This window comes from Spinacia oleracea, chromosome 6, assembly GCF_020520425.1.
Source record: "Spinacia oleracea cultivar Varoflay chromosome 6, BTI_SOV_V1, whole genome shotgun sequence".
In the NCBI taxonomy this organism is placed as follows: Eukaryota; Viridiplantae; Streptophyta; class Magnoliopsida; order Caryophyllales; family Amaranthaceae; genus Spinacia; species Spinacia oleracea.
The window spans coordinates 144330080-144340740 of record NC_079492.1 but is presented as its reverse complement, the minus strand read 5'-3'; the positions used below and the strand labels follow the sequence as shown (position 1 = coordinate 144340740).

Sequence of the window (10661 nt, the reverse complement as noted above, 5' to 3'; positions counted from 1 at the left end):
CTTCTTCCCGAGCTCGTTGAGCGGCAAAGCCTAAATGGTCAAGTGTCTGGATAGCAACTAACTCGGGCAATTTCAAGTTGCATCGCCTCCTTGCCGTTGCCGACATCAACTCCTCTCCGTCTCCGTCGCAAGAAGTCGAGGTAGGGTTAGGGTTAGGAGTGCGGTGGATTAACCTCTAGATCGAAGAGTTTGGCCCGATTTGTTGATCCGATCCCGAACCTGGAGAATCGAGGTTGATGATGTGAGGTTGTAGTCTGGGATAGTGGCGAGGGTGTAAGACCACCGCAGGAGGTGTGGTTGCTCTTGTGGTGGAAGGAAGAAGAGAGAGAAAATGGGGTGGGGGAGGAAGAGAGAGAAAATGAAGTGGGAGGAGGAAGAGAGCTTGGGTCACGGAGAAACCGAGAAGGAGAGTAATGAAATTGAGCATATACACGCGCGTAAAGCTCCCGCGCGTGGGAAAGTAAGCTGACGTCAGCGTGGTCTGACGCCCACTCGCGTGTCAGGCCGCCTGACACAAAAGTTTCTGTAAGAAAATACTTCATCCGTTTCACAATAAATGCATCATTTTTTCTATCAATCGACTTTGATAATATTTCTTTTACTGTTGTGTAAGAAAAAACAAAGTCAAGTGAGATCTTGTTAAATTCGTATTAATGCAAGGATTCCAAATATCAACTTTTTATAATTTTACGTATACGTATTTAGAGATATTAATGTTCAAAGAAGCGTGTTGGCATACGTGCAAAAAGAAATGATGCATGTATTGTGGAACGGAGGAAGTAGTTACTTTAAGTTTGTCATTTCAAGTTTTTGATGCAAGAGAAACTAATGCTCATCTTGTGTTAATGCAGTTCATGTAACGGTTTATAAAGATCGAGTAATGTTGTATACCTCTTTATTTATGTTTGTTTAAGCCTATATCAAAAAAAAAAATTGTAGGAGTAACTCGAAGTCTCAACTAGACACAAATGACTCTAGTGTTACCCATTAATTTGGTATTAGTATTGAAATTAGTATGGTACTTATAGTCTAATACATTGCTAAGAAGTACCCTTACAAACCAGTTGCCTTATTAGTACTGACATATTTTGTGTTGCCAAAAATGGTTGTATATGGGGTCACGTATGTCCGTCCATATGGACACAAACCACTTGATGTTTAGCATTCCTCAAAAATTTTGTAGAGCATTTAATTATTTCAAATGCGGGAAAGAATAATTTTAAAGTGGGCAATTAATTAGTCTTTTTTGCGAAAGACAATCTAAGGGAATTTTCCCGCATTGGCTGGGCTTTTTCGGCCATTGACTTGCACGTGAGCAGCACGTGTGGCTTTATTTTGCTACATTTTCAACAAAACGCATTGTTAAAGTGATTATTTTGGTAGTGTTCAATTTTGATATATTGTGTCGTGTTTAACGGGAGTTGTTTCGTTTCCACTAAACATGTCCGTTTTCACAAGTTAACAGGTAAAATGAAGCCACATAGGCTGCTCTCGTGTAAGTCAATGGCCGAAAAAGCTCGATAAATGCCGGAAACTTCCCTTTGGTTGTCTTTCGCAAAAAAAAATACATTAAGGTTACAAAAATATTTATTAAAGGCCCTTTCTCGCAAAATTTGGGCTATAAAATATCCTCTTTAACAAATTGCCTTTATACAATTGAGTTCTTGTTTAACTTCTAAAATACAACTAGACTATCGCTACTTCAAAATCGGCCTAAGAAAGGTGAAACGTTTGGCCAAGAATCTCTATACACAACTTCAAAACTCTTTTTTAATATGAGAGCTTAAAACAGAAGCATAGCTGAAGTTAATCAATGACATGTCAAAATCACACCAATTCACCATTTGGTGAAGTTGTCAATGCATACGCTAGCTCATAGCCTTGATCCTCGTTAAACAATGGCAGGTTTCCGGGATGTTCCTCCTCTAACAAAAGGCTTACTGGTGTTTCTGCTGGGTATTTGTCGATGATAAAGTCGATTTCTGCTCCACTGATCTCCTTTTGGTTTAATAGAACCTGAAAATGAAATACAACAGAGTTCAAAATGTGGGTATCATCGCCGAGTAGCTATTGCGTACTCTGTTTCACAATACATGGGCCATTTCTTTTTGCACACCAATCAAGTGACTGGAAAAATGGTGGAAAATGGACAACATTGCCCAAGTGATATTGTGATTAGAGGAGAGAGAGAGAGAGCAATAGGGAAAAAGTTCGGGTAGTTATGTCATTTTACTGGAAAGATACTATGAGTAGGAAACAGTGCAGTACATGTATTATGAAACTTCACAAAAACCAACCAACCAATGAAATAGTTGAAGAAATCAACAAGACACTACCCCAACTTAATTATGCATAACACGGCTGTGTTCTGTTCGACTTATTTTGACTTATTTCAGACAAAATAAGTTCAGAAACATTTTTACCCACATATAAGTTTGTTTAGACAAAATAAGTTTTTTCAGTTCAGATAAGTTCAGGTAATATAAGTTCAGTCAAGTTCAAAATAAGTCGAATAGAACGGAGCCTTAAACATGTCGGTTACCAGGTTGCCATGGTGAATATGTGATAGTTTAAAGAAAAAGGAGAAACTAGAAATAAACTAGTACAGGCGACTTAGAGTTTTAAGAGGGGGGGTTGTGCTACTGGCTATTTCTAGTTTTGAGCAATCTGATAAAGGGGCATTGGATCCAGCACATACCTTCACAGTTTTGAGCAAAGCTGCATGATGCTGTCTAAGCAGCGAAACAGTCTTCTTATACATCTCCTGCAACAATTCTTCAGTTCTCGTAGCAATTTCATCATCCAAATTGAAGTTAACTGGGGGTTCAGTAAGATCATAGTCATCATACAAAGACCCCTCAAAGTCCAGCCTGGGTCCCACAAATTTAGATGCCTTCCTCCACGGAGGTGGTTCCCCGTGTATGACCATAGGGTTCTCCAGATTCCATCTGATAAAAAAATTGGAAAACTAATCTATCAAAACACAATAATAAAGGGGACATAAAAAAGAAAAGTGAAGCGGAGAAATAAACTGACATGGTTATAATTTTTCGGGCAAGCCAAGTTGCATCAGCAAGATAGTTAACAGACGCCCTTGATGTATCACGTCCATATATAACTTCCTCAGCTGCCCTCCCTCCAAGAAATACCTTTACAGGTAAAAGCAAGTCAACCAAAAAGATCTAACAACACAAGAAATGGATTTGAAAAGGGGAAAAAAAAGCTGAGAATTCATAATGTCTGAACCTGTAATCGAAGTAGCAACTGTGGCCGCCTTTCAAACATGTAAGACTCATCATCAAGACGATGAAACACAACTTGTGATAATGTCTGCAAAACAACCCAATACATGTTATGCGTAGTAATATTAATCAAATCACCACAGCAGCGTTAGAGCACCAATGCTGCATGCTAACCAACCTACCAAAAGTCAATAAACACGCTTAGACCTACATAATTTTTAGCCTTGCCAATAGGTATTTGGGGAAAGCACATGTACATGATACAAACATTTGTGTTCCTGCTTTTAAGCAACAAAACAAAAGCTCTTATTCTTCATAAGTAATTAATTAAAGAGAACTATGATTCATAAGAAGCAGTCATTATCACGAGACTTTTTCATATCCAAAGTATGACACCTGGATTTCAACAGCCATGCTCACAATATAGAGAATGCGAGCGATTTCCTTCAATATTGTTTAAAGAACGTCAAATTCCCAAAATGCGCCACTTTTTAACTTAATTCCCACCATACCGTCCACGTCAGCATTAAAATCGGTCTCTTTTTTTTTTAACGAAGCGACACTAAACCGCTATCTCAGGTAGCGGTTGACTTAAGTAAACCGCTATCTGAGATAGCGGTTTAGTGTCACGTAAGTAGTACTATTTATAAATGGTTAAAAAAAAAACTGCATCAGCTAGGGGTCGAACCCACGACCTTTTGGTTAGGAAATAAACACTCTATCCGCTAAGCTACAGACACTAATGTTGATAAGTTAAATTTAGAAATGTTTATAATTAATATTAATAAATGGTTAAAAAGAAATAAACACATCAGGTAGGATTCGAACCCACGACCTCCTGCGTAGAAACAACACACTCTATCCACTAAGCTACAGACACAATTGATGTCATAAGAGGTTACTTCTAAATTATATTTCTATTTAAACTGTAATTCATGTTAAAAATAATTTACAATTAAGTAAACCGCCATCTGAGATAGCGGTTTTGTTTTAATACAAACCGCTATCTGAGATAGCGGTTTATAACATTGAACCGCCATCTGAGATGGCGGTTTGCTTTAAAACGAAACCGCTATCTCATATAGCGGTTCAATGCTGAACCGGAAAAAAAAAATTACTTCTCTTTCTCCCTTGCTTACGTGGACGGTATGGTGGGAAATAACTTAAAAAGTAACGTATTTAGGGAATTGTTGGATCTTTATGCAATATTGTAGGAAATCGCTCAGAGAATGCTTACTGAAGGCTGACAGGTAGGTACAAATGACAAAAAAAATGAGTTTTAATAAAGAACACAGGGAAACAAGGTAACCTGGCCACGTGGATTTATAGAAACACGATCACAACGTTCAACTGTTGCATTCTCAAGCTTTCTAAGCAAATGAGATGTTATAGCAGTTCCAACTTCAGTTGTTGCCCTGCGACATTGTCCTTGGTGCCCCAACTCTATGCCAACACGTTTAGGCCCAATTGTTAGTCGATCTACGGCATCATCAAGGTCAGACTGCATAACTTCTTCATGCCCTTTCCTAGCAGCTACTAAAGCAGCCTCTTGCAACAGCTGAGCCAATTTAGCACCACTCCATCCTGAACAAGCGCAAATATATTATCCATGTTGACTTTATTACACAAGCCATATAATCACATCTATAGAGAGGTCAATATATTTTGCAGAAAACTCATAATCTCATAAGTATGAAAACAAGTCCATGTTTAAAAGTTAAAACACACACACATGTCAACTTTGTACTACGCTATATGATAAGGTAATGTAACATATTGCCATACCAGGTAAGTCATTTGCGTAAGTGGACAAATCAACAGACGGTGACAATTTCACTTTTCGGGCATGAACTTTCAAGACTTCCAATCTTCCTTTAGCGTTGGGAGGTTGAACCCTTATCTATACGAGAAGGGAAATATCAGAATATCCATTACACCATATTTATAAAGAAAAGCTAAATATTCAGCACATTCAAATTAAGTAGGAAATAACTGTTAACAATTTGTAATCTAATTAGATGTAAAGCCAAGGCTGTAAGGAAGCATGATACAATGTGCTTACTAAAACTAAAAAGTTAGTACAAGATTACAAACCTTTCTATCAAAACGACCTGGTCGAAGAAGTGCAGGGTCTAACAAATCCCTCCGGTTTGTAGCACCTAGAAAGATGACACCTTTGCCAGTATCGAAACCATCAAGCTCAATTAAGAGCTGATTCAAAGTAGTTTCTCTCTCTTGAGTGGCTGCATTATATAGATTATCACTTGAATCACTGAATATTCCTTGACGCCTGAATTCACAATCCAAGAAAATTAGACCAAAATACCCAGAAGACGTGTTATCAGTCTTAAATATTTTACTGACAATAAAATACGTACCGTGTTGCTAATGCATCAATTTCATCAATGAATATGACTGATGGCTTATTTACCTGCGAAAAGAAATGTTTATTATGGCACTAGCGATCTGTAAGTGAAAATGCTGTAGAGCAGTATTTGTAACAGTTTTCATTTTATCAGCTCTTAAGAGACATATATCAAAGTTACCCACAAAGAAAATATCACACAATCAAACAGATGTGACTCGGTAGAATTGGAATGATGAGCAGAAATAAGGGAAGAGGAATCTGTAATGAATTGGAATGATGAGCAGAAATAAGGGAAGAGGAATATGAACTTGATTGATGATATGAGAAATTAAAGAAAATTGAAAGGACAGTCATGCTTTTGAGAGGCTTTAATCTATCCCAAACACAAAAGAAACTAAATGAAACCCTCAATTATATTCAGAATACTTTCTCCCCACTCTAATCCACTGTGTTAATAGACTTGCTTTCTCTCCAAGCAAGACTTTGATGCACTGCTATTATGCCCCTCACTGTTACCAGAAGTATTACAGACTCCTGCCTGCAGAGGGTTATGGCAGTCACCTCTACAATTACAGAGTAAATTTCTCAAATTATCTACTAATTAGGCACATTGTGAAGCCAGGGACTTCTCACGAAACATTGTGCAGAAGGGATTCCTAATTTTAAAAACAAAGGTCATATAAAGTCGGTAGAATCTCTAAAGGGATAAAAATAACAAAGCTCGTATAAAGTCAGTAGCATTTACAAAGTGATGTCCGCATGTGGCCTTGTATATAATACTGACAATAAGTTTGATGTGTTTTGATATGGATACATTACACAATGCCAGGATCATTCTGTACAAGCTCTGTACAGAACATTGAATAATATTCAACAGCAGACAATGCAATGATGTATGAAACAAGTACTCCATATGGCTCAATTATTTTGGATGGGAAACAAGTACATCAGTTTTACCTTGGCTCTTTTGAATAAATCCCTGATACGTGCAGAGCCAACACCAACAAGAACTTCAACAAACTCTGATCCAGCCATTTGGTAAAATGGAACGCCAGCTTCACCAGCTATCGCTTTTGCAACTAAAGTCTGCCAGACAGAAGAAAACTATTTAGGCACTGCATGTTCCAACAAAAACACCATAGAACAACATCAATAAGTTACCTTTCCGCAACCAGGTGGCCCTTCCAGAAGGACTCCATGTGGAGGCTTTATCCCCAGTTTATCAAATAGATCCGGATTCTTCAAGTAATTCACCAACTACAGAAAGCACACATCATAAAAAGTAACCAATTCAGTTACACTTTAGAAGACAACGAACGTATTTTATTTTATTTTTCAAAAAAAATTAAAGCTAAAAAATAAGCTATTTTGAGAAAGAAAGGGTAAGACATCAGCTAGCTCGAAGACTCATTCGATCTCGTTGCAGTGTTGGTACCAGTTAACCTTTTCACATAAGCTTTCTAGGAAAAAATCTTAGATTTCCAAAAGGGAATTTAACTAAGAAAAAACACAGTGTGGATTTTTTGCAATTGATTGAATAAGGAGCTATGAGCCTATGAGAGAAATATACGCGATGGCAAAGCTCATGAAAACACAAGTCGTACAGGGATTCAGAAATTCATGTGCCATCAAGCAGTCCAAGGAAGTCCTACTTATAAGCAAACAACAGCAATCATCTTATTCCCAGTAACTCACAAAGGAAAGGGACATGTGTAAAGACCTGGATGGACATATACTACAGAGTCATGTAAGGCCAATAAGGCTAACCAATTAATCTTAGTTACTCAAGATGCTGCAGTAATTATTACTCCCTCCGTCCCTAAAAGATTGTCTCATATTCCTTTTTGGGGTGTACCTAAGTTTGCCCCTACCAACCCATGTGCATAACATCCACCCAAATATTAATAAAGTGAAGTTTGCTCTATCGGGCAATATTTTTACACTATGTTTGGGTAAGGAAAAATGGAGAGAGAGAGGGGAACAAGCTCCCTTATTAGGAAAAAAAAAAAAAGGTCGGGGGAATCCATTTTCCCTCCCTATTTATTTAATAAACCATTCCTCCAAAATTGGAGAGATTTGGAGGGGAAATGAAGCTCACCTTCCCCTCCCTTTCTTTCCCCTCCCCTTCCTCCTCTTTCGCTTCCCTTCCATTCCCTTCTACTTTGTTATCCAAACACACCGTTAGGGACGGAGGAAGTACTCCTTAATCCTAATCACTTTAGACACCAACCAGTAACTTTCAGCCTTTCAGCCTGAAACTGTAATAAGTACCACCAAAGGAAAGCAGTAGACTGTAAACAAACATAATAAAGTACAAAGGTATCAAACAAAGTTATCTTTTATTTATCAAAGACATATTTTCAAAGTTATCTTTTATTTATCAAAGACATATTTTCTCAAACGCAAAGCCATATTCTTCAACATGAGACGAGAAGTTTAGGTAGTAAAAGAGTCCACTGGACGTTATTATTAATTTCCCCAATCTAACATAGTTATGCAAGTAGAACTCCTAATAATAAGCATGATAATATAATTGATAATATTTACCTCTTGAAGCTCTTCAACTGCTTCTTCAATGCCAGCCACATCAGCAAAAGTGACCCCGGTTGAACCCTACAAAAAATATTTAGTGAGTATCATGCAGAACAACTCTCAATTACGAAAAAGCACGTTAAATAAGCAGAAACTTGAAGGATATTTACATCAACTCGAGCCTGAGGCTTGGATTGTGAAAAATCAATACCTTGCCATATATCCTACACGAAACACACATCATAAAAGTTAGCAACAGATATCAGCTACATAAAACTAATTTACTCAGTGCTACCTGCATATAATAGAAAGGTAGTAACATACCCATTTCCTGAAATTTTTTGGTCTTCTTGAAAGAGTAAAACGTACAAGGAGAACCATAATTAAAAGAACCAATGTGATTGGTTTTAGTATCTCAAGACTGGCAGATACACCACCGAAAGTATAGAATTCAGATAACTTAGAAAGAATCCCTCCATCGCTAAAAACGTCAGTAAGATTATCCCAAACTCTCTCCGCGATACCAAATATGATTCCAAGGAAGAATTTGAGAAAAGGCTTCACTACAGGCCAGACAATGTACACAGCAGCAACAAAAACAAAGCTGGTGACTGCAAAAACAGCTGAAGCTAGGAAGCTTCCAACAACAACTGCAGCAGCTGCCAAGACAACAGAAACCATTCCAAATTCCACCATGATCCTGCTTGATATGGAGGATGCAACAGGACTAGGATACTCAGGCAATTTCACAATCGATGCCTGTATCAAAAGGCATGGGATTAGCACAAACTTTTGACTACTTCAGAAAATTCTAGGCAAAAAAGTATAATTCTTGCACACCTCCCCCCCCCCCCCCCCCCCTCCCCCCCTTGTGCACTTATCTCCCTTTGATATTTCGTAATAGAATTATAGAAAGGAGATACGGTAGAACATGATGCATTATTTGGCAAAAGTGAAAAATAAAAGAGCAGAAAAGAAAACTGAACTTGATTGTGAAATACTTTCAAAACTCAAAAGTAAACAAATTTTAAAGTAGACACATTTAAAGTGTTTTACATCCTCCTTTCTCTTCCGATTTCCAGAAAATGTCCATAGAATCTTCAGCATGGAGGCAGTGAAGTACAAGATGCATTCCATAATGGCAAAGCATTCGGACATGAAAGAAATGTTTGAAGGACCTAGAACGATACTGTAGAAATCAGACCATCCATAAAAGGTGTAAATGGAATATACAAATTGAAATCAGTATCTACCTAAAGTTGACAGCATGTGATACCATGCCATTTTACCACTCAATAGCAAGAATTAGGAGCTCATCCAACATGGTATTACAACAATAGATCCTACAACCTTACCTATAACCATTTAGAATTCCAAGTTTCAAACATGAAGCAAAACATAGTTTTGCAATTTCAACCACCCCACAACTTATTAAGCAATAATGGATTGATGAATCCTGTAATTTGAGTAAAATTACCGTTGCCCGTGTCTCTATTTCATACTGAGGACCAGTGTACTCTGCCAACATCACCTGAGCTTGATCAGCACCCAACCGCATTGCCCTGCCAAATAACTGCATTACATTATCATCAAATCATTCAAAACCAATCAAAACTTTTTAAGCAATCAAAACCTCACCATTGCGTTCGATGCAAGCTCTTATCCCCAGGAATTTCTTTCAGCTCAAAAATAAAATCTCTAACCCCATCACCAGTCACCATTCCACTTTGCTCCTCCCTGAGAGTCAACAGCTTAACCTTATCCTTTCTCATAAACTTCATAAACTCGTCATAGCTCATTTTCGGCAACGCCTCAAAATTCCGGTCGAATTCCTCTTCTTCAGACAAATTCACCCCAAACATTTGCTCAGGAACATAAAGTTTCCCTCTAAATTCCCTCAAAATATCCTTCAAATAAACATCACTCTCCAATTTCTCACTCCCATTTTCTTCAATTACCTCATTTTCTCTCACCCTATCCTTCACAATCAGCCTCTTCAACACCTCAAAAGCTCCAAACCGAAATTTTTTGTTCCTCAAAATCTCCCTCTCAGTCGAAGTATACACCTCATCCCCAATTCGAAACCTGGGTTCTACTTGGGTAGGGTTTTCCTTCAAAACCCTAGTCACGAAATCTTCATTACTCGAATTCGCCGCACCTTCAGTCGATGATTTACAACAAAAAATGGGTCTGTGACGAGTGAATTTAATTCCAACCCTAGAAATTTTAGAAGCATTGTATTGGTCCGAGTGTTTGCGAATTCGAATCAAATTGACGCTTGAACTACTGAGATTTTTGATGGGAAATGGTTGATAAACCCTAACAGGCAAAACACAGTCTCTTGTGCACATTGTTGGAGGGTTGAATACTTGAATTGGGGAAAAAGTTCATCAAATCAAATTAATTGGCATGAAGGAAATTGTACTTCCTATCTGCAACCAGAGTAGACTACCATGTAAGCAGCGGACCTGCAGGTGGAAGACACGAAGATGGAAGAGCCTCTTTATCCAGTAGTACTC

At 37.9% G+C, this 10661-nt stretch overlaps 1 protein-coding gene across 1 annotated transcript; it reads right to left on the bottom strand.

Annotated features, from left to right (window-relative positions):
- Positions 1–1569: 1569 nt before the first annotated feature.
- LOC110786392 (probable inactive ATP-dependent zinc metalloprotease FTSHI 1, chloroplastic) lies at positions 1570–10661 on the bottom strand. Its single transcript, XM_021990940.2, has 15 exons — positions 9781–10661; positions 9620–9704; positions 8467–8901; positions 8313–8366; positions 8158–8223; positions 6772–6867; positions 6568–6696; positions 5621–5673; positions 5337–5532; positions 5028–5142; positions 4552–4826; positions 3247–3330; positions 3037–3149; positions 2699–2948; positions 1570–2016 (listed from the first exon to the last, which is right to left on the bottom strand). The coding sequence occupies exons 1-15, from the start codon at positions 10491–10493 to the stop codon at positions 1828–1830; spliced, it is 2853 nt and encodes a 950-aa protein (XP_021846632.1). The 5' UTR covers positions 10494–10661; the 3' UTR covers positions 1570–1827.